This window comes from Sander lucioperca, chromosome 22, assembly GCF_008315115.2.
Source record: "Sander lucioperca isolate FBNREF2018 chromosome 22, SLUC_FBN_1.2, whole genome shotgun sequence".
Taxonomy (NCBI): domain Eukaryota; kingdom Metazoa; phylum Chordata; class Actinopteri; order Perciformes; family Percidae; genus Sander; species Sander lucioperca.
Window position 1 is genome coordinate 7,511,472 of NC_050194.1, and position 25,272 is coordinate 7,536,743.

Sequence of the window (25,272 nt, forward strand, 5' to 3'; positions counted from 1 at the left end):
AAGAGCCTTGCATGGTCTCACGTACTTGCCTATGGGGGGGTCGGGGGTCTAGTGGCTACTTTAATCAACTCTGTGGAGTTGTGGTCATTATAAATTGCAGTCACACAGAAACACACTGAACACAGATGTTGTGAGGTAGATAATGCTGCGAACACACTAGAAGTAAATCACATTTGAAAATGCAATGGTTCACATCCATAACAATGGATGTCTTAAATTTACTTTGTCTCCTTCATAAATATGTTTACTCTAGATGGGGTTTCCCACAATTCCCTTTGTAATTAACTTTAACCGGTTGAGAAATGTCAAAGATTTAACGATCTCAGGAACCATGGCTTACTGTTGCTTAAATATAGAGCCTTCATGTTTTTCAATGTATTAAACTGTCAGCATCCAGAATAATATGCATTTATGAATTTAAAAGAATAGTTTGACATTTTGAGAAATGGTTTAGAGGAGAAGTTCCATATCTGTCTCATGATGTCTGTATGTTAGCATGACGCTGGAGCCGGTAGGCGATTAGCTTTGCTTTGGAAAGTCCCAAAGAGTGGAAGCAGTGGCTAGACAGCTAGCCTAATTGTCTCCAAAGTAAAAAAAATACACCTCTAAAGCTCACTAACTAACACATTGTATCTCATTTGTTTCATCCACACACATACAGAAATGTGAGAATTTGTGGTTTTGCATAAAGTTACGTACATACTTTTTGTTATGGCAAACAACAACCAGGAGCCGAGAAACAGTTACAGCACGTTATTTCCCCTGGTCATGCTAGCAAGCTAGCTAGCTACAGCCAGGCTAGCTGTTTCCCCTGCTTCCACTTGTTATGCTAACTAAGCTAATCACCTCCTTGTTCTAGATCCATAGTTAATGCACACTGACAAGAAATAGCAGCATTATTGTTATACGTTGATAGCAAAGCAATACCTCACTTCACTTCAGTAAACTTTACTGGCTGGGATAGCCACACACCACAGGACTTTAACCTTCAGATATTGTGTTGCAACCTTTTTAATGTAAATGAGAGGGCTCAGATTAGCCTGCAAATTCAAATCTCCGATTGTCCCTCCGTTTGTCACGATGGACAATTCTGGTCTAAATCATCACCAGTCTTCTATTGTATTCCGAGTTTAAGCTACACAGGATTCAAACATGGGTGCAAAAGAAATGAAATATATGAAATACTCCAGTATACAAAACATTTCCTTTTGTATCTTGGTCTCTAAAAGGAAGTAATATAAAAGAACATATGAAACCATATGTACAATTGTCATAATTGTGAGACATTACACATTTTGCCCTTTACAAACCATATGAATACAAAATAATACAGATTATATAAATAGACAATAGTTTTTATATAAGGCACAGTTACTATTGGTGCGTGTTTCTCTCATAGCTGCTGCTCCCCAAACAGTATCTGAGCGTACACAGTGCTGCTACATGATGCCTTGGTTTCCGGAATTGGCTTCACCAGATCCAGCTCTGCGTAGGTCAAGTTCTCCTCCACTATCTTCGGCTGGAGATGGAGGAGGAAATGGAGGACAATAATGATGGAGGAGAGGAGGAGAGGGAGGGAAGTGGTATTGGTGGTTAGAAAATGAGCAGAGAGGTTGAGAGATTTTTATGTCGAACGCCATCATTAACCTAGAGCTTGAGATTTCTGTCAGTATGAATACAGACAAGAAATATTTTAAAATGAGTTAAAATTGAATGCTAAACAGCAGTTCTTGCACTTTATCCTCTCTCCTGTCCTTGGTATCCCAATGCTTTACAGCGTTGGTTTGGTAAATGTGGGCAGGTTGTGTGCAGACATCTCCTCACAGGATTCTTCGGTTGAGGTTGCCAAAATTCAATTAAATCTTGCCGCATTCTGTGCCATTAAAATGCAATGTTGCCACAGAGTCAATTTATTCCAGTGACAATTTAAACCAAATTAAACCTGGGTTATGTGGCACATTTTATGACATTTTCTGGAACTTTGATTACAGTCATTCCTGTTGCATACTGGTTGCTCTCCATTATATTTTGAAACAAGAATGGAAGCCTGTCACTATGAATGCCTTGCTTGGTACATTGTGGTAAGTAAGTCTTAGGCAAAAGGTGCCAATGCATGTGTACTGTTAGAAAGGTTTTCTCCAAAGTGATATATCCCACACATACAGTATGTAAGTTAAAAACAGGTGAAAACGATTACTGGGTAGATTTCTATTTGGCAACAATAAAGAATGATGATTAAGATAAAGCAATGTATAAAAGGGCATGCATAGAACTCACCAACACTACTTTTCTTGGTTGTGGTTTTAAAAGTTTGGGTTTCCGTGTTTTGTCTCCAATGGGAGCTGCAGGGACAAAACAAAAGTCAGCGGTTTTGCAGAGATCTGTTCAGCAAATGTAATATATGTATCCACCAAGAACTAGACTTCTCCATTCATAACCACAAACTTGACATGCTCTCTCCTTCACATAGTGTTTACACATATTTCTACAATTCAATACAATAGTCTGGTACACAACCCTTTGTAAAATGGCGAATTGACAAGATATCACATGTTAATTAGTATGTTTTGGATGCTAATAATGTTGCTTGGTGTTTGCTGGATGTGTAATCAGGCAATTATTTGCTGACCCATTCCCCATAATTACTTTTTACAGTGATATTATGTCGATGTTGCATTTACAGTTTGTTTCACTGCCCCCAAGTGGCCAAAAAAACAACAATTATTACAGTTTCAAAAAGTAACAGGTCAGCCCTACAAAACTTCAACCCCCCCCCCCAAAACAGCAGCATTGCCTTATATATATATATATATATATATATATATATATATATATATATATATATATATATATGTATATATATATATATATATAAGGAATGTATAACACACTTCCCACTCGGATTTTAAAACATCAACAGTGAGATGGGAGGAAATATAGGGATTTGGGTGCTTTTCCGCATCATAATGATCATTAACATGGTACTGAACTCAAAATAACTTTCTTCAGTGAACTAAATGATGTATTACATTCCACATGCTACTCCATAAATCAAGAGTTTATATGTTGAAGGGGCGGATGTTGACCTCAAATGCAAGCACATATTGTATGGAAAGCCACGCAGAACAAAATGGACCAATAGTAAACCTCAGTTTGGACACATGATCAGCTATTTCTGCTAGTGTTTATCACTGACAACAATTCATTACAGGGATCATTTGCTGCTGCAAAAAAATATCAAATTTGGAAGGATGTACAAATAATTAGCTACCCACGACAAAAATAGATGTAAATGCACCCAGACTCTTATTTACCTTTCGCTGGTATCTCTGGTGGTATCTCCTCTTGGTAGTCTCTGCTCCTTTTCTTCCTGTATCTCCTCTCCTTTTTAGGCAGAGCAGGAGACACATTGACCACACTGGTGACTGTCTCTCCTGAGCTGAATTGGGACCAGATTAACCAAAGGTTTAGTGCACTTAGGGACATTTGTAGCTTTTATGGCTATGTGCGAGGCTGTGTCAGCCTAAAACATTACCTGTTCTGAGGGCTTTTCACCAAGAGGTAATTATCTGCAGAGATATACAATACAACATTTAGAAACATAATTACTGGTGTGGAGACTAGATAAACTCTAACTCTATACAAAGTTGAGTTTGTTTAGGGTTCTAACTTTGAAAGAAACAAGAGAAAGCATAGAGAAAAATATAGGAACAGAAACCTGCAGCGACGCGTCGATGACGTCGACGCATCGACGTCAAAATTACGTCGACGTCGTATTTTTGCGTCGACGCTTCGCCACACACACATGTGGGAGACCAAAACATTGCAGGAAACAGCAACCTCCTCACAGAATTCCCAACAAAGCCCTGCAAAAAGCCCCATGAAAAGAAAAAGTCCTAAAAAAACAGCTCGCCCTTAATCATCGAAGGTATGGGAATACTTCAAATATAGTCCCAAGTACTAACGTTGGCTAAATTAATTTCATGTTTGTGTAGTGTGTTGTGTAGCCTGCGCACTTAGGTGGTGCTAGCTAACTATCTTAGCTCTCCGTGCAGTTTGTTCGTGCTAGGTTAGTAACTAACGTTAACGTTAGCTAGCTACTGGCGCCTAGACAGCTGTGTTTAGCTAACGTTAGTTATCATCTAATGTTGGCTTGAATGGTAGCTAGCTTACGGCTGCAGAACACAGCTATCTATAGTTGCTAACATTAGCTAACGTGAACGTTAGCTACTAACCTAGCACGAACAAACTGCACAGAGAGCTAAGATGCGTTGGTTAGCCTAGCACCACCAAAGTGCACAGCTGCATTAGCATGTAAACCTACAGAATAGCAGTTAAGAGAGTCAGTTTGATTATGCATCAGGTTTTATGTTGGGACTGTTATGTTGTGTTAAACAATCCAAGGAATGTCTGTACTGTGCACTGCACAGTGTTTTTCTTTTTTGCACTACAACTTGATTTTTTTGAACAAGAGAGTTATGTTGGTACTGTAAAAGAGTAAACAGGCTGGCCTTTCATTTTGTATAACCGTAAAATAATTATTTTATTTTGTGTAAAGCAGAAGATTTTTTGCTGTGCAAAATTGTTTAATAAAATATATTATTAAGAATTTTTTGGTATTTATTTGAGATACATTATGGTTTTTATTAATCGAGCAACAGAAAAATAATCGTTATATTAATCGTCCAATTAGTCGTTAGATTAGTCGACTAATCGATAAAATAATCGCCCGTTAATCGTTTACCCCCAGCTCTAGGAACAGGATAGGAGAGAACATTGATACATTGCAGTAGAGCTACAAAAATTAGTTGACAACAGATTAGTCAGTCGATCGATAGAAAAATAATGACCAACTATTTTAATAATGATTATGATTAATCATTAAAGTAATTTTTAATGCCAATATGAAAATGAAATTGCTGTTATCAGCCTCTCAAATATGAAGATTTCCTGTTCTTTTCGGTTTTAAATCATATTAAACTGAATAAATTTGGGTTATATACTCACAAAATAAAACATTTAAAGACATCACCTTGGATCTAGAGAAACTATGATGGATACTTTTTCACTATTTTCTGACATTTTAGAAACCAAACGATTAATCGAGAAAATAATCGGCAGATTAATCGATACTGAAAATAATCGTTAGTTGCAGCCCATAAGAGCCAGATTAATTAAGGTAGGTCAGTGTCAGTGGAGAGTTATCTTGATGTTGCTGCTAACCTTTTAACCTCTGCTTCCTCTGTACGTACTGGCAGGTTACTGTCACCGTGAACATGCACATACACAGCAAACCCACTGAGCAGATCAGCACTGCACACAGGTACACATCTGAAACACAAAAACACGTACACATCAGCCTTTTGCTTCTCTTTACACAAAAATCTGAAGGAAAAAAAGGAGTACATGTTTTGATGAGCTATTTAAGGCACTGTACTATATCCTTTGGGTTGGGCTATTTTTGCCTGCCAAGGACGATACAGGGCCAGTCCACCACAAAAACAGACACACGCACACGCACACCCACACACACACACACACACACACACACACACACACACACACACACACACACACACACACACATACCGACTTACCTTCTAACAAGCTCCACAGGCTTTCTTTGGCCTTGGTGGCTGGTAGGACATGCACTACATGAAGAAAGAAAGAGAGAGAGAGAAGAGAAGCATGTTAAGTCCATAGTCATCACAGTGGCCTCCCTGCCGCCTGATTACACGCTGGCTAGAGTTTAAATAAAGCTAATTGTAGGAAGACAACAAGCCGAGGTTGGCCTCCTCCCTGCCTGATTCTGTCTCTGAATCACTCTCCAGAGGGCTCAACCTTAACCTTTGCTGCATGAATGAATGCAAACAGTTGCTTTAGAGTTATGCATCATTGTAAAATGTAACCTCACATCCACCCATACTCTGACCATTACCCTCTCTTTCACCTTCATAACAAACTTGTGGTAAAACAAGGCAACTCGTGCCCACTTTGTTTTATGTCCACACAGTGGCTGTATATCCAACCTCAGACTTGTTTTTGTGACATTGACAACATCAAAATTTTGGAACATTCAGATCCCAGTCATTTAATCTGCAGGCATTTGTAAATTTGCCATTAGGTAAGTAAAATTCAGCTAGCTAGTAGATTGTTGTTGGAGAACAACAATCAGTAAACTAGGTAAGCGAGATGTATGACATGCATCAAAGGTCCCAGGAATAGAACCGTGGACGTTAAAGTTAAGTGGCATAGCGCCCTAACCATTATGCTGTGTTCACACCAAACGCGAAGCAAACAAGGTGCGCACAGCTCGGTGAATTTCACTGCCCACAGATGGCTACAATATTTTTTTCCTCCATTTCTAATTCAACGTCAGGACGTCAGGAAAATCTCAATGCTGACAGGCTTTCCCGACTTTTAAGTATTCACGTCACACAGCGCAAATTCACCTCTATTGGCGTCTTTGCAGTGACTTTGTATGTAATCGTGGCACATGATAAATTTTCTTCGCGTTTGGTGTGAACACACCAGTAGGCTATTAGGCACCTGGAACAAAGAGTCCTTGACTTGAGATAGAGGAAGACAAAAGCTGACTTCTTATTTTCAGTTGGCGACCATTAATGTGATCAGTTTAAATGACTATCGCTGGCAGATATTGTCAGATGTAGCTAGCTAGCTAATTAATGCTAGCTCCATGCTAGTTGACTTTTTAATGTCTGGCTCAAATACAGTTAAAAAGTGCAAAATATCTTAAATATGCATTTGATGGTAAATGCATTTGATAACCCAGTAGTTATGGTGCCGATAGACAAAAAGTTAGCATCATCACCAGTTAATGATCCCTGTAGCCTTAGTCATGTATGTATAAGGAGCAGGATTGTTTTTGTATTTACATTAATTAGCACTATATTATCATCATCAACTTTATTGCCAGACTCAAGGTCCATTCAGAAGACACAGACATGACATACAACATACATTAAATGATTACAGTATTATTAAAAAAGTGTAATATTGAACTGTTTGGCAGCCCTGCTATGCCTAATTAGATATGCTAGCATTGACTGGACAATAGATGTTTGCGCGAGGCATTTAGCGAACAGTCAGTTCAGACACAACTTTAAAGTGCACGCCATAACGAGAACGAGGAGAAGCTTGGTTAAATGGATGTGACTTAAAATGTTTTTCATAGATATGGCTTACTGGACATTCCAGCACAGAGTAGATAACTACTACACCTCAAAAATCTTATATGAGCACCAATGGGGAATCAAAGGCCTGTGAATGCAGCCTTAATCTGTGTAATGAGAATCCCAGCTATTCGCTGCTTGTGTCCAAAATGGCTGAGAATTTTTTTCTTCCCATACTCAACCTAAAATCTCGCCCCACACACTCACTCATTTCTCCACCCCATCTGACCACAGTAGTCTTAACACCGCTGTACTCTTGCTGAGCTGGTGGTAGGAAGCTCGTGAAGTGACACCCACCAGGGCATCTTAAAAATACTCCAAACCACCAAAAGCTGACGACAGGCAGGCTCGCCATGCCGGCTCACCACGCCGGCTGGAGACTTTCCCACAGGCAGACTGGCTGTGCTGCACGCTGACTGACTGACTGTCTGCATGCATCAGATGATTCCAAAACAAAACTACAAAACTAGACTATGTCATTCAACCAATTAGTAACCAGAACCTTCCTTCGGATAGCTGAAAAAAGATTTGTGAGACTTGATTTTTCAAATCAGTTCCTTTTCGGATTGGTTTCCTGTAGTAATACAGTAAATGTCCACTAAAACAAATCAGACCTTAATAATTCCACCATCTGTTATTACAAAGCTGTCAAAACCGTCAAACATCACAAAATGCAGTGGGATATTTACTTTAACAGCATGCAATTCAGTTACTTTAAAATGCTGCATCATGCTTAAACCTCCCTGGTCAAACTAGTCATTTTGTTATAGGATAATATTTATTAAAACAAAATTTCACTACCAGCAATAACAGCGTTGCCTTGTACCAAACAGCTAACACCACATGGCTTCTTTCACCGGTTTACAGAGCACCACGTTAAGCAATGCCAGTTTAGAAAATGAAATGTACTAATCAGCGGTGTTAGCATTTTGCCCAAGAGGTGCATTTTCCTTGGAGTTCCAGTAAGATTCCTCTCTGCTGTTAAATGGCTTTCAGTTGGAGCTGGGCAATATATCGATATTATATCGATATTGTGATATGAGACTAGATATCGTCGTAGATTTTGGATATCGTAATATGGTAAATAGCTTAAGTGGTGTCTTTTCCTGGTTTTAGAGGCTGCATTACAGTAAAGTGATGTCATTTTCTGAACTTACCAGACTGTTTTAGCTCTTCTATTATTTTTACCTTCACCCACTTAGACATTATATCCACATTACTGATGATTTTTTATCTTAAATGTCATTGTGAAGATATTTTGTTAAGGCACCAATTGTCAACCCTATAATATCACCACAATATCGACATCGAGATATTAGGACAAGAATATCGCGATATCTGATTTGATCCATATCGCCCAGCCCTACTTTCAGTTATCCGTTTTTTTTTACCCCAGGTGCTTGACATTTTCACCTTGTTTAAAAACTTTTGTTAATCCTTTTCCCAAGACTGTTGGTTGAAATGCTTTTATAGACCCAACAGTTCTTTGGCCGTTCTCTGTTGGGAAGAGGGTTACCTTTGGGTTCAGTCCCCATCTGTGAAATCACTAACCTGATACTGACCACATGTGGCTTATAACTGCTGTTCGGAATCACCTGCCTTCATTATTTTTAAGGGCAAGATTGATTAAAAAAAAAACTGAAGACTTGGTAGTGGATGTTTACAGGTTTTATAACCCCTAATACATTTAGACGATTGCCAAATATCTACTTTGTAAATATGAGGTCTGCAGTTTAAATGGTCTAGGACTGTGCCAAATCAAAGCCTGTGCTTAATCTTAGGTTAAATCAAAACATCTGGCATTTTTCAGTCTTTTTGCTAGCAGACGAAATAAACAAGGAGGCACCTCCTGTTAGGCCTGCTACTGCTGCTACTGCCGGGTAGATTTCTGTCTCTTCTCTCCCCCTCCCCTCTGTCTGTTAATTGCAGGAGTGAAGCCTGGTGTGCTGGAGTCAGGGTTCCAGCTGCAGCTCATTCACCATAATCACCTCAGCTTTAAATACCCCGGTCAACTTGCCACTCGTCGTCAAATCATAGTCAAGACGATCACGTTAGTCTCATTGCTGACTCAACCCGCTGGATATTGCTCTTTGTGTTTGTTTTACTGTTCTGATCTGTTTTCTCTTGTGCTACAGTTCTTTGGAACCTGACTCCGGCTGCCACTTCATTCCTGCCATCCACCATTCCCACTCGCTACCACTGGACCTCACTACAGACTGAACACGCACACCCGGATAACACGGACACGAACCCCTGGACCTGTACCCCTCGGAAAACCTGGACTTGCTTCCCCTTTCTGAAAAGTAGTAGTATATTAAGTACTGTAATAAACTTGTTTAACTATCACTCTGACTCTGTCTGCGTTTGGGTTCACGCCAGAGTGTCACACGTAACACCTTGGCGCAATACAAGTCAATGGAGAGCAGAGAGTTGTTTTCCCCTTCGATGGGTGTGGCTTTCCAGATATGGCGCAATGTGTTCTGTCGCTATGGGCCCAACAGCGCGGAAGCAGCGCTGATCATCCAGGTAATTTCATACGTGGCAGTTTAACTTTCTAGGCTTCATGCGCCACTGAGCAACTTTTATAGGAATGAACACGGCCCTGCCTTCAACGCTGTATCCAATTCTCTTTATCTATCCATGGGACCCACTCTGTATGAAGATATGAAGGGCTCATTCTATGCTAACAAAAAACCCGATTCTTATTTTCAGGTGATTGTACACTCATGAAAACATAGTTATTAATATTATATTCCATTTCTGCCAATAGATTGTCCTAAATCCTACTCAATAAACCTTTAACACAAATCCGATATTTTGTTAAGAATATCAAAGCCAAAAATCACTTGGAGTAAAGTTTCTCTTATGTGTTAGCTTCCTGAACTTGCAACTCGTCAGAGGTCTACATTATGTAGTTTGGCCGTTATGTTATTAGCAAAGCTTGTGTGAAAGGCATATTTTATATTAGAACACCAATATTGTAATATTCCCTTTTCCCTATTACAATTATTACTCATGAAAATCTTAAAACCACCAGTGCATGTTGTAGATGATAGCATCTGTGGTGAAACTACAGCAAATACAGTACATAACACACCAACACTGTCTCGCTGCACAGTTTCTGAGTGAAATATCATTTAAAACAGATGTTCTCCCACTTTAATTTAAAGACCCGGTCTTCCTTCACAGTAACATATTCACAGCGTAAATCCCGATAACATCTATGACGTTTATGTGCCTCAGGTTCTGTGCAGCTCTGTCAGTGCGGCAGCTGTACATGTTGGAATAATCAGAAATGGGATAAATTGGGTGTACTGTATGCCATTAAACTGGCTTTTATCCTCTTCTAGAAAATGGCTTCTTTTTAAAGCAACTTCTGAATGGCTGAAGACTGCATTGGACTACAGTGGAAAAATTCAAACAAACTACTTTTTGTTCATCAGAGCCACAGAGATGCATTCATTTCCTGACTGTTTCAGATTTGTGGCTCTTTTTTGTTCCCTAACAAACGCAACACTGTAAACATCAATACGCAGACGTGTACTGGAGTGAATAATGATCCTCTGTCTTCACCATCTACTGAGTCAGTCATTGCTCTTATTTACTGTATTATAAATGACAGGAGATGAATGTGAGTACACAGCGACGTTGTGTGTCTTAAAGGTTGGAATAATTCACTTCCTGTTGTCTATTTGCATCTTTTCTAAGAATTGGCATCTTTTAGTACTTTTGCTAACTGTGTCTCTATTATGGCAATAACATAGGCCTATTTTGTTGGCTTCTAAATGATGTTTGTGACCGCAGAGCTGCGATATTTCTGATTTATTTCTTGTGAAGCTGCCGATACAACACCCAGACTTCCATGTTCTTACTATATTTAAACTCATGCCACATCCGTGTGCCGTCTACCTCTTAGAAGCACCCTTGCAGTCGCCCACATGTTATAGAAATACCTAGGAGTTCAGTTTGTTGATGCCAAGAGGAGGCTGTGTTCAGACTGTGCTCTGCCCCCAAACTCTTTGACCTCTCTAGATGTGTTTATTATAGCAGTAGTAAGTAGAGTAATGGTAGTTTTGTGTGATTGTGGAAACACCTGGTCACCTAATGTTATCCGACCACAGGAATTCCATCACTTTGACGTCACAAAGACACACATTTGTGCACATAAAAGTCTCAGTCATCTGCTGTTTCACATATGGAGTGGGGACCAGGAGCAATGTTCCCCGAGGGGTTTCAACCACTCAGATGTGAAGCTGATGTTTATCATAGCTGTCAACAGTTGGTGTGGATACTGGGTAGGAATACCACTGCCTGTTGGTCTGCTGGGAAGAAATAGTGCAGTTTTCCAGTGTTATTGGAGCTTTGGCCTGTCCATTACAATGACTCAATCTAGATTCTTCCTTAAAATACAGGGGGCATAAGTAAGTACACCCACATGTTAAATTCCCATAGAGGCAGGCAGATTTTTATTTTTAAAGGTCAGTTATTTCATGGATCCAGGATACAATGCATCCTGATAAAGTTCCCTTGGCCTTTGGAATTAAAATAGTCCCACATCATCACATACCCTTCACCATACCTAGAGATTGGCATGGAGTACTTCCCATAAAATCATCTCTTTATCAGGATGCATAGTATCCAGGATACTATGCATCCTGATAAAGTTCCCTTGCTCTTTGGAATTAAAATAGCCCCACATTATCACATACCCTTCACCATACCTAGAGACTGGCATGGTTTTATTTCAGTTAGCCTAATAGCTGGTTTGATTTGCATTGAGAGATGATTTTATGGAAAGTACCCCATGCCAATCTCTAGGTATGGTGAAAGGTATGTGATGATGTGGGGCTATTTTAATTCCAAAGGCCAAGGGAACTTTATCAGGATGCATAGTATCCTGGATCCATGAAATAACTGGCCTTTAAAAATAAAAATCTGCCTCTATGGGAATTTAACATAGGGGTGTACTTACTTATGCCCCCTGTATTTTAAGGAAGAACATTTATTTATTTACGATACATTATTCATTCACAAAGAAAATGGTGTCCTTAAAGGTTGGATTTTCCTCATATTTTTAATTAAGGCATTAAGATCAATTTCCAAAAGATTATTTTTTTTTTTATTATTCCTCTTTTTAGTCAACTTTAGCATTGGTTCATAAACTTATGAGTGCCACTGTAAATCTGTCTCTCACAACTTTATGGTAGTACAATACTAAATTGTTAGAGTGCACCTTTAAACTGATTTTCACCTGGATTTTACATCACTAACTAACCAAAAAACCTTAAAGGTACAATATGTAACTTTTCTGCATTAAAATGTCTAAAAACGACCATACCTATGTTATATTTTTGTGTTGTGTAGTTACACTATCCCAAATGTTTCCATCAAATGGCAAACCCAAAGAAATCTGTTTTATTTTCAGACACGTCACGTTTCATTTAGTCGCCCGTCAGTGGCGTCATACCTTTCACCATCTAGTTACTCGTAACTTCCGCCAACATGAGCACCCAGATGCTACGTTCGAGAGTAATTGTAAATCATACAATGTCACAGAAAAAAATACTGGTAACACTGCTTTTTCTGCCAAAATGCATCATTTTGTGATTAATTACATGCCACTTTGCAACACAGTAATACAGCAGAAACCTTATTTATTGATACATATCAATATTAATCCAGCTTAATGTTACTACAGTGTATGTGCTGGTTGACAAGTAGCTAACGTTAATGCTAGCTAACACTTGGTGGATAACATTATAGGGTTACAGCATCGTTCATTACGCTCAAAGTTATTAGTAGTATGATTGTTTTGACTATGGATAAAAGCAGCACTGCGCTAACCCACGAATAAGTTCACTAGTAACGTTAACGTTAGCTGTATAGATAGACGATTAATCTAATGCTAATTTAGCCAGCTAGCACACCCCGCTCTGCCTGCCTCACTCCCCCGGCACAAAGAGACTTCATTCGGGATGATAGCTGACAACATAGCCGGTGCTGGGTGCTAACGACCCTAACGGCAGTTTAATGAAGCGTCGGGAAACAGAGAATAGCAGACCCAGGCATCCTAGTCACAACATCGGCCATCCATAATGTTAGCTACCGGTGTTTGTACCGAAAATCTCCTCCCTGCCGAATTTCTCCCCCCTTCGCGTTTAGCTGTCTTTACAGTTAGCTAGCTAAATTAACCCGACAACAGGTGGGTTAAGCACCAAAACGAATAGTTAAGATAACAGAAAAGTGAAGGGGGAGATCGGGCAGCTGGGAGATGTTCTCATGCTGCTAACAACAGCAATCGAACATCATCGCCACCGCGGAGAGTCCCCCTGCAATCCCCACCCACACCCGTCTCTCAGCCTCGTTGAGTAGCTAGCTAGCGTTACAGCGTTAGCCACTAATGTTAGCTTGCTGGCTCACTAGCTAGCTGCCAATACAGATTGAATCAAGAAAAACATAATTATGTTGTGGAAACTGCAGCTATTTTATTAGCATGACATGAATAAACGTAACGTAATGAATAAACTTGAATGGGTAAACTCGTCCGTGAACAGATGCATTTTAATCAACGATAGTGTTTAGCAATAAAAACTCCCATAATTCCACACAACTTCCCAACGTCATCAAACGTCTGTTTACAATCCATTGTTTTGGTTGAGAGACCCCTAGCGGCAGAAAGTTACATATTGTACGTTTAATGCCGTACTTCCTGCTCAAAGACCAAAGTTTATTCTTATATTTCTTACGATTAAAAAAAAAAAGTTTTCCAGATAAGAGTCACACATTTTTTGTTTTTAAAACTCTCAAGACTGGATTTCAATGAATAGGTTGGATTAAATGTGGAATAGGATTTTTAGAACCAGATTCTGATTAGTCACATTGGGATTTGAAGAAGAAATTCAGACCTAACTAAAATCAATTTCAAATATGCAAGTATCTATTTAATTTCAAAGCAACGGGATTTAAAGTACAGACATTAATGCTGACGTACTAACATCATCATTATTATCTCTGAAACCACAATGGACTGGTGCTTCCTTGGATGAAAATAACTTGCCACATCCTTAACCACGAAAGGTTAAGAGAGCCAGACACGAGCCAGCTGCCCTCGACTGTCATTGCAGACAAACATTCAAACTTTACCTTCCTCAGCACAACTATCTCTTGTTCCAATTCGGCTGAGTCTCTCTGGACTCTGTCTGTTCTACTTTAGGGAGGGAAACTCCATGTCCAGGCCAATGTCAACAGCTCTCGGTATGGACTATGTGTCTGCCTGGGCCCAGACTTGGCTGTGGACACCCCGAAAGTTGCAGCCTGAAGAAAGCTTCCATGGAAAATGTGGTGAGCAACGTCTAGTGTTGTTGAACACTGACAGTACTACAGCAATGAGCTTAAATAATAAATGAACTGTCTTTAGATTGTTACAAGGTTGAAACTTTGTGATGCACTCGTTCCTTAGATAAACCATTCTAAAAAGGGTCAATTTCACATAAATGCCTCTCCAACTGCTTTCTGCTGATCTTTCATGTAACACAACACTGACTCAACCTAAAGTCAATTCATGGAGGTATCTGCATTTGCTGCTCTACATGCTTGGAGTCTGTTATCTCTTTCTCTGGGAAAGAAAGCTGTCAGAAAGTGACACGTTTCCAGTCTTTTACAAGTAAATAAAGGAACATCTGGATTAGCATTAGCATCAGCATTCACAAAAACCCAAATTTCATTAACAAAATCAAACACAGAAGAGGACATCCCAACACTATCCATTGCTGTTGACTGACAAACATAGACACAGGACAAAGCAATTGACCTGATAGTGATTATAGAGATTATTATCTGATCACGTTAGCAACAGTAACTGGCAGTAGGTCTGTCAAGCTTTGAATTGGTCTTTTTTTCTAGCTTTTCCAAAACCAAACACACAAGCGCAAAAGTGTAAAGGATGGATTACACAATGTGTTTATCTGCTCTAGACTGTAAAAATAATAATAGGTGCAGCATCAGTGACGTCACCCGTTGATTTGTGGACTACCGTTTTGAAGCCAGGAGTTTGGCATTTTTTGGAGCCAAAAGTGACCATTTTGGACAAGAGGGCGGAGCTGGGGCGGATGACCTAGCATAGCCAGTGTCGTTTATGGTTTCAATGGCGGTGCATCAAGCTTAACGCTGAAGAGGGATATTCAAAGATTTTAATGTACACAGTTCCATGAATATGCTTTGCTAAGCCTCTGTCCTGATTGACAGGTCAGTGTGAAGCCATGCTATGAAGCACATCCTGCTTTGTCGTCTATTTCTTTTTAAATGGGACTATAATTTAAAAAATTAACATCATGTTGTATTCATTATAAAAATGTTTACTGAGGGTAATAAATCAAGTGAGAAGTAGGATCATTTTCTCAAAGACTTCCATACAATCTGACTTTTTTGGAGAGTAGCGCCCTGCTGGAAACTAGATAGAATGCACATTTAAGGCACTTCCACAATGGCTTCACTTTTCACACCTGGATGTTTAACTTGACTCCGCCAGATGGATTGCTTTGCATTTGCTCGGCATATCCATCTGGGAACTTTCCATTGGAGAACTTTTGGGAAGGGGCGAAAATACTGGTTAGCTGATTGGATAAACCATCCGTCTATCACTACCTATGTTGGTGACAGACAGGCCAAATCAACCAATCAGATCAACGATATATCAAATTCTTGCTGAAACCAGTCGGGAGAAGAGCAAAAACATCTTTTCCTCTGAGAAAAGCCTCCAGTGCCGTTTTTTGCTCTTCTTTCAATAATAATAATACTTTCTAATTTGGATAAAACTTGCGCGATAACTACGCTCATCTCATCCTTGGAAGCCGCCATGTTGTTTAGACTGAACAGTCGCTTCTCGTTGTGTCACACCTAAACCTGCCTCAAAACCAACGCTGCTTGGTCGGTCGTTTGGCGAACGGCTCCAAATTTTCTCTGTCTCAAGATGCCAGACTGATCTGCGAGTGGAAAACTGGAGCTTGTGAGATCAAGACTGTCTCACGAGGCTACCGGATGTTGCCGTTTGGCTCTAATATAGGATGCAAATGTTAGCATGCCTGGCTAACTACCCTCTACTGTACCTAAAGAAATAACCATGCATTATTTCCAATGCCATCATTGACTAACTACATTACAAACTTGACAAAAAAATGACGACTAGCATATCCAATGTGTAGTGTTTCCCCACTTTGTGGTAGCCAGTCTTGGATGCTATCAGAGGTTAGGCTAATGTTAGCGGCTCTGCTTTTTATCTTCTAGCACAACATCCTGTATGTAGCCATCAAGTGTATATTTAAGACTTATTTTACAAGCTTTTCATTTAAAAACAAATTAGTTTGAAACATTAGAACATATAACAATGTAATCCTACTCATGGAGCTATGTTAACCTAACTAGCTAGGTAGCTAGAGCTGATAAGATCTGCTAGCGACAATTGTCATTTCAGCAGTCCAATTGATGCTTGCTGGCTATAATTGAGAAACCTGCTCTTGTCTAGCCCCGTCTAAAATTGAAGACCTGTAGTTTCAAAAATTAATAGAAAGATTGTGTGGTAAATCTGCCCTTATTATCATTGAAAATTGGATCTCTTTTTACAAGGACAGAAAGCTTGACATACGTAAAGGAAAAAATCACAGTGTGTTTCTGGTTTTATGAAAGTGAAGTGATTTCTGGGCAGTATCTGGTACCAGTGGATTTGTCATCCATTCCATTGTGTAAACGTCTCAAGTGCCAGCGGTGGCATTGAAACCTCATACTCTCTCTGCTCTTTCTCGAAGATCATCTACCCGGTAAAAGCTGCAACTTATTGCGAAGGAGGATCCTTTTATCTCCAGACTTGCTCCTAACCAATGACTTTCCCCTCGCAAATCAAAAGCAAGACAGTGCTTTTGCTCAGTGAACCCACTTCACTGCCTCTTCAGCCAGATGGATTACATCATCCAGTTGTGGTGAAAGAAAATGCTACTACTGGAGATGCAGAACTGCTCCCCTTAGATAGTTTTTCTGCTATCTTGTTATCACAATTTTAGTTTACTTGGGACTCCTCTTCAGGTCTGAAAGCCTATGAGCATTGCCCTATTTGCTTTAAATTGATATTTGGAGGCATTTTGACAGAGAGTCGAGTTACGCCCCTTCCCTCTCCTTCAGATCCAGGCATTTAGTTGAGGTCTAAAATACTGAGAGTTAACAGGGCATCCATGCTCTTTATCAGAAACGTTGAGCTAAATCCTCAAACAGATTCTTGTGTTCACAACTGGGAGCTGCTCTCTATCAGTCACAGTTTTCTGCTGCTGGCCGTGGAAGATCTCCGCAGACAAGCCTGGAATCACTGAAAACGTTTTGCAGTCTCACTATTATCAACACAGCATTTGTCATTGCTCTGTTGTGGTTTCAGAAATAGCTGTTAAGTCTCTGCCCTGCACCGTTAAAAGCAGTGATGTCATTCTGTGAGAAACTGGGCTACAGCTACTGGTTTGAGTGACTTAGAGCAGCCAAATGCCAGAGGTTCCCTATCATTGTTTGGCTTTGGATTCCATTTTTAGCTTTAACACTTGTCACTTTCCAATGTTTTTGTCACTTTTTTTTTTTTTTGACGTTTTTGTCTCTTTTTTCCACGGTTTTTGTCACTTTTTCCGATGTTTTGTAGATTTCTTTCTGTGCTTTTTCCGACATTTTTGTCACTTTTTCAACGTTCTTTTATCAATTTTGTTAAATTGTTATCAATGCTATAACATTTTATACACCCAAATTCAATGAAAGTAGTGAACTGATCATTTATTTTACTTATGCAGAATGTTGTATGGAACCATTCACGTTAATTTTTTGGGACAATTTGGTTGAAAGAAACCCAACTTTCTGATATAGAAACTTTTTGAAAATGGGGCAGATATGACCCGAGGACAACAGGAGGGTTAAAAAAAAAAAAACTTTGGGCAGGGAATCCCTTTCAGAAACTCTCTAAGCACTATTTTGTTCACTGTTTCTTGCCTGGCTTCAATGTTGACAACACTAAAGGTGATCTTTTCCTAAACGACTTATCTGCAACTCGACCGATGTGAAGCAGGGTAATGCTCACAGACTGCTTGTTCGGCAAATATTCCAGTGATAAGAAAAGGACAGGAGAAACTAAAACAGTAAGTTCCATCAGCCCTCACCTCTGAGCTCAGTAGTGGCGGTGCAGTTTGACGAGGCCTTCCAGCGGTCCTGGTGCTTTTTAAACTCCTGCACCCGGCACATGTAGAGCCCCCGGTCCCCCTCGGACACGTTCAAGATGACCAGGTCAAATATCTTCCCCTGCTTCACCACCGTCAGCTTCAGTTTGGGCCAAGGGAAACTCTTTGTGTAGTTACCATAGAAACGGGCCTTCCTCATGTTGACGCGGGCGATGAGGAGTTCGTCCTCTGGGCGGTCGGTGCCCTCTGGCAGGAAGATCCATTTCACCACCGGTAAAGCAGCGTTGCGGCGCCGCTGGGACACAACACAGGAGAGTGTGACATTTTGACCCTCCTGGGCCACCGTGAACGGGGAAGGGGTGATGGTGACGTTGATGGCCAAACAAAAATCTGGAGAAGTACACAAATACAAGTTGTATTTACGCAAGTCAAACTTTTAACAAAAAGAAGCCAAGCTTTTTGGAGCTGGCTGCCAATTTTAAGCAATAAATTTTTTCCATATCTGTAAAAAGCTGTTAAATCATATGAGCTCTGTAGGCTTTACAAAATATTTAGCCTATTTGAATCTTTTTGCGTTTTAGGTATATTTACTTTATAGTAAACCCTTAACCTCCCTGGCTTGTTTGTTTATGTATGTACGTTAAAGATACAGAAGATGTCGTTTACATACTGTCCATCCATATCTGACAATACAGATTGATTTAAAGTGCTCATATTATGCTCATTTTCAGGTTCATAATTGTATTTGGAGGTTATATCACAATAGGTATACATGGTTTAATTTTCAAAAAACACCATATTTTTGTTGTACTGCACATTGCTGCAGCTCCTCTTTTCACCCTGTGTGTTGAGCTCTCTGTTTTAGCTACAGAGTGAGGCATCTCACTTCTGTTCCATCTTTGTTGGGAGTCGCACATGCGCAGTAGCTAGGTAAGGACTACTAGCCAGTCAGAAGCAGAGTATGAGGGAGTGTAACGTGTGTTACAAAGTGATGGTCGTCACGGAAGTAAAGGCTGGACTACAATAGAGCTGTGTGGAGCAGTTTGTGAACAGTGTTTTCTGTTGGAGATGGTAAGTCCCTTTGGAGTGGACTTTGGGCTTTTTCACTTTGGAAGCCTATTACATGCACAAAAAAATATATATAACACAATAAAGGAAAGGGAAAAAGCCAAAAAGCATAATATGAGCACTTTAAAAAAAAAAGATTTAAAATACAACTTAGAGAACTTAGAACCATTTGGAGCAGTAGGCTATGAACAATCAAGATGTCTGGGTTTGATTGGATGACTAATGACTATCTGATAATATTCAATCTAAGTCAGAGCTGAAAAAGATGTCAGAGAAGTGGACGCAAGTTATGTCTTAACAAAACACTTGTGAAGCCATGCTCCCTTCTTGTTTTGACTGCATGTTGGTCACAGCAAGCCTTTGGTTTTGACAGAGTTGAGGCATCTCTCTAAACACATTCAGCTGCTTCCTGTCTTTCCATTGTTTTGTCCATGCCACAGATGGTTAGCAACAATGTAAAAAAAGAGAGAGAAGGAAATCATGTAAAAGTAAGTGCTGAAACTAATACAGAATACTTTATTTACTAAGTTTGGATTGCTAATTAGTTGTTCTGATGTAAAACTCAGTGAGGTAACTGAGAAAAGTTCAACAAACGTTTATAGTCATCTTGAGACTTAACGTTAAGAGTTGCAGGTCAGATTTTATTTTCCAAACATATTCCTTCAGCAGTGGGACACACAGCCTAGTCTCGCATTGCCAGACCTTCCTCCACAGCGCTGCGAAGGAGGGTCTGGCTAGTCCACACAGCATTCCAGGATGGGAGAAAAATGTGCTCTGGGTTTTTTGGCATTTCTTTAAACCAATCACAATCGTCTTGGGCGGTGCTAAGCTCTCTTAGCTAGGTCTCCTCTGCAAAATAGCCTCGGGAAGTAACTTGTTTTGGTGGAACATGTGTACTTTTAAATGTTGTTTTAGTCGTGCAACAGAAAACAGACAGAAAAGCTGTCTGGATTTACCCTGCAGAGATCTGAGGAGCAGTTTACCATAGTCCTCATAAATCCGCCAGAGTTTAAAATTACAACACAAAGAATGCGGAAGGTAATGGACATCCGAAAACGGACATCCCTAAAGAGTGATATCCGGCAGAATTTCCGTCAGAACGAGAGCAATCCCGGAAGTGGAACATCGTGGATATAGAATACACACAGCCTAATCAAGACTGCTTTCTGTAATGTTAGCAGCCACATTAAGACCAGTATTAGATCAATTTTATTAGAGAAATTTCTGAAGAGAAAACTTAAGAAAATACATCCTTTTCCTCTTTTATCTGGTCTCCTGTTAGAAAATGTGAAGCTGATGATGAGAGTATTGACTATATCCATACCGCTCCCACTGGCTGCAGGATGAAGGCACATTTTTCTTGGTTTTGTTTGCCAACCAAGAGGAAAAAGCTGTTTTCCTATTGTTTAGTGTTTCATTGTGGACAGCGATTCTTTTTTCGAAAATAACCTGAAAACAATAGTCTTCACTCTAGCCAGTTTCACATTCAAATGGCAAATTTATGCAGGCTAGCGGGGCCGTAGTTTGACAAACATGCATAAAGACATGTATCATGTAGATCATTTAAATCCAAATACAAAACATACGTCGAGATTTGATGCATTTAGTGAACAGTGAATTCATTCAGCTCATCACTTTAAGCCTCAAGACTCGAACATATAGTAAGCTCTGAAATGCCTTTAAATTAATACATTGTTCGGAATTTTAAATTGATCCAACTTTAATACTGATTAATCTAATCCGATAAAATGGCAAATTATGTGGCCAGGTTAGCTCAGTTGGAAGAGCGGGCGCACATATATAGAGGTTTACTCCTTGACGCAGCGGCAGCCAACCTGCGGCCATTTGCTGCATGTCATTTCCCCTCTCTCTCTCCCCTTTCATGTCTTCATCTGTCCTGTGTAAATGAAAGCCTAAAAATGCCTCCCCCCCCCCAAAAAAAAAAAATTATAAAATATTAGATTTCATTACGTTTGATTAAAAAGTTAGTGTCCAAACATTATATTTGTCTGCTCTAACCCTCGTGTTGTCTTCCTGTCGACCATGCAACTTTGTGTTTTTCTGGGTTGAAATTTCAACATTTTGTTGTTCTTTTTCTACAATTTTCTTAATGTTTTTGTCGATTTTTTTCTAATTTTTGGGTCACTTTTTTAACAAGTTTTTGTCACCTTTGGTAATGTTTTTGTTGTCACCTTTTCTGATTTTTTTTGGTCATTTAAAAAAACATTTTTGTAGATTTTTTTTCCTGCGTTTTTGTAGCTTTTTCCAACATTTGTCACTATTTTCAATATTCTTTTGTCATAGTTCTGATATAGAAAGTTTTTGTAAACAGGTCAAATTTGACCTGAGAACAACAGGAGGGTTAATAACAGGGTTTAGTAGTTTTTATAGCAATACTGAAATCACAGTTTGAACAGGTCAATGATTCTAGACCTTAGAAACAGCAGTTGACCAAACAATCTCCACTCAAGGTCCACTTACTCGCCTGCTCTGGAGCTTTTGACCGCATCACAGCAGGTGATGTTTACTCAGTTGGAGCTGGAGATGTTCGAACTTGACATTATTTTCATTATCTCAGGGTTTTTTTTGTTTTTTTCAGGGTCAAGCATGTTCCGTTCATTGCTACTGTTAAACTTTTTAGCCTATATGGACAAGAAGTCCTAAAAGTGCTCAGAATAATGTTCATAGTCATGCAGTTCAGATCAGTTTAAAGGTTTCTCTTAGAGCTGCATAGCTTAATCAATTAAAAGTTTAAATAACCGCCAACGATTAATCGGTTTGAGTCTTTATTTTAAATGAAAATAAAGTGGATATTCTCTGATTCCTGCTTCTTAAATATGAATATTTTTTAGTTTCTTCACTCCTCTGTTAGTCGCAGCCCTAGTTTCTCTCAAATCTGTGCCGAATGTGAAAAATATGTCATCATACACTCAAAACTTGTTTATGACAAACTACTGAAAAAATAGCAAGAATTTAAGGAACTGTTTCTTCTAAAATTGTCCCTAAACTATGCAATAACCCTTGTGTTGTCTTCTTTTTCTGACATTTTTGTCTCTTTTATCAATGTTTTTGGCTCTTTTCTTTTACGTTTAACGCTTTTTTTCACTACCATGTATAAACACCACTAACACCAACTTATTACCAGTTTTACACTCATTTTTGGAATTCATGGTCAGTTCACCTCATTTATAGAACATTATACCTAATTCTTGAGAAATTATGAATTATTTAGACTCATATTAAAGGAAGGATAATTACATATACCCTTTTTTTCAAATGCAAATTTTTTGTATAAAACACCCAAAAGTCAATGAAAGTAGAGATCCTATCTTTTGTTGTACTTGCAAAGCGCGATGTATGGAATCATCCAAATTAGGTAGTTAAAAAGAAACCCATATTTCTGATACATACATTTTGAAAAACACAAGAGTTCACACTAGGGATGGAAGTCCTTTTCATTCCACTTCCAATAGACCCCTAAAAATCATAGTAATAGTGGTTTGCCTGACTTAAATGTGTCTCTTTATCACCGAAGCAGTATGAAAGTATTCCAATCCATCCAATAAAGTTTGTTTCACAAATAAAAGCTACAGTTTCATTCCTGAATATACATACACATCCATACAGTCCACATTTGTAATGCGGCCGTTGTTGCTCAACAGACTTCTTCCCGTCGTGCTGACAGCCGTGTTGTTTTTGGCATGTGACAACATTACGTTGATGATGGATGAATATTGAGCAACAAACTTTACTGCTGCATGGCAATATATCGCACATCTGTTTTTCCAACCTGATGCACTTTCACAATACGTGCTTTCCACAACATGCAAGCACTTTACTGTCAAACAGCCCAGACGCTTCCAGCTCAGCACGTAATTAAAATCAAAGCCTTTTTTTTTTTTTTTTTTTTTTTTTACAGTTTTGTCTTTCATTTGGTTTTGAGTGACAGAACAAAACAAGGAAAACCTAGTTGAGTGGCTGAAAAGTGTTGTTCTAGGGCAGCATGTTGAACTCTGAACTCTCAAACGGTTTCATTAAATAATCGGTTACACTTTACTTGAAGGTCTCTACATAAGAGTGACATGTCACTGTCATGAACGTGTCATAAACATTATAAACAAGTCATAAACGTTTATGACATAACGCTTCTGTCATTACGTGTCATTCGGTTTTTGTCATGATAAGTTATGGTTAGAGTTAGGGTTAGAGTTAGAGTTCATGTGTTCATGACAGTGTCATGTCACTCTTATGTAGATACCTTCATGTAAATTGTTACCAAATAATCTGTTTTGACAGAAGATCACTAAAATCACCGTACATTAACGTAGAAGTGAGACTAAAAGCTCTCTCTTTTGCTTTGAAAACCACCAATTTTCACTTTTGGAATTACCTCTCATCTCTGCAAACACAATGCAACTTTGATAAACTTATTGGTGACTTACACACATACCCTGCAATCTTACTTGGAACTAAATTACGTCAGCAGAAACTGGACAGTATGTCAATACGTTTCAGTTAACAGACTCTAATCTACCAAAATTATTGTTCTCCATCTCCTCACCCATCACCCTCTCGGACTCTCTGATGTTTTCTACAACGCCTCTCTTAAAAAATAGTGGACAACTTTTTTTTTTTCTCCACCACATCCACTTTGTATGAAGTAGAAAATAAACTTTGCCTACCTCCAAGCAGTGCTCGAGTCAGGAGAGCGAAGACCACAGAGCAGATCTTCATTTTTCACAACTGCAGCCTCCATACACTGCCAGTTAAATGCCTCTAAAGAGAAGAAGCCCCAGGTTTCCTCCTCCTCTACTTTTACTTCTTCGTCTCTTTTTTCCCTCCCAGCTGAGCAGTGTAATATGAAACATTGGACACTCTGTTTCTACTCAGAACCTCCCGCAGCTCCTCCCTCGCTCATGTCACACAGTGAAAACACATTTGGCAGGCTCACGTGCGCGCGCACACACACACACACACACACACACACACACACACACACACACACGTGCACAGAAAAGTACAGGTGAGCATGTGCGAGGACACACACGCAGGCACTAACACACTCACTCACTCACACACACACACACACACACACACACACACACACACACACACACACAGGTTTGTGGCACTATCTTTGTGGGGACCCGTCATTGACATAATGCATTCCCTAGCCCCTTACCCTAACCTTAACCATCACAACTAAATGCCTAACCTTAACCCTTACCCTCACCCTAACCATAACCTAATTCTAACCCTAATCCTAAAACCAAGTCTTAACCCTCAAACAGACCTTTAAACTTGTGGGGTCCAGCATTTTGGCCCCACAAAGCTGTCAGGACCCCACAAGTATACTGGATTCCCGGTTTTTGGACCCCACAAATATAGTTAAACAAGGCCACACACACACACACACACACACACATACACACACACACACACACACACACACACCTCTGCTCCTGGCGAGTAAGTGGGAAATGTAATTTCCTGTGCGGGAAAGAGGGGATGGAGGGGAGGGAGGGGTGTGTTGTTGAGATTGACGCCGAGCAAATCACACTTCCAGCTGTGGAGGACAGCGGGCGCAGACCAAAGTCAGGGCTTTTATTTTGGAACACACACATATGCTGACATAGGGGGGGGGGTCTGTGTTTGTGTGTGCAGGGCATCTTTGTGGCCAGTGAAATGATGGAGAAGAAGGTTAATTCTGCATTTAAAGTTACTTAGTTATCCCAAAATTAAACTAGCGTAATTGCTCATTTTGCTCTCAAAATTGCAAGCCCCACATTACTTAAATCGTCTGTGTCTGTGTCTCT

At 39.6% G+C, this 25,272-nt stretch overlaps 1 protein-coding gene across 2 annotated transcripts; it reads right to left on the bottom strand.

The window, feature by feature from the left end:
* Window positions 1-360: 360 nt before the first annotated feature.
* On the bottom strand, window positions 361-24,285 carry vstm4b (V-set and transmembrane domain containing 4b). Of its 2 annotated transcripts, XM_031295333.2 has the most exons (8): window positions 24,139-24,285; window positions 18,371-18,778; window positions 5,598-5,651; window positions 5,224-5,331; window positions 3,536-3,569; window positions 3,315-3,439; window positions 2,278-2,342; window positions 361-1,519 (listed from the first exon to the last, which is right to left on the bottom strand). In XM_031295333.2, exons 1-8 carry the CDS (start codon window positions 24,188-24,190, stop codon window positions 1,394-1,396), a joined length of 972 nt encoding a protein of 323 aa, XP_031151193.1. In that variant the 5' UTR covers window positions 24,191-24,285; the 3' UTR covers window positions 361-1,393. The 2 variants fall into 2 exon arrangements, with proteins under 2 accessions (XP_031151193.1, XP_031151195.1); XM_031295335.1 differs by lacking the exon at window positions 5,224-5,331.
* Between the last annotated feature and the right edge of the window lie 987 nt (window positions 24,286-25,272).

Bases quoted from the DNA above. Each gene is read 5' to 3' on its own strand.
- vstm4b (XM_031295333.2), bottom strand. From the start codon at position 24,190: ATGAAGATCTGCTCTGTGGTCTTCGCTCTCCTGACTCGAGCACTGCTT. The intron at 3,440-3,535 runs GTAATGTTTTAG...GTCCCAATTCAG, and splicing joins GTGAAAAGCCCTCAGAACAG to CTCAGGAGAGACAGTCACCA. The intron at 2,343-3,314 runs GTAAATAAGAGT...TTGTCCCTGCAG, and splicing joins ACCAGAGATACCAGCGAAAG to CTCCCATTGGAGACAAAACA.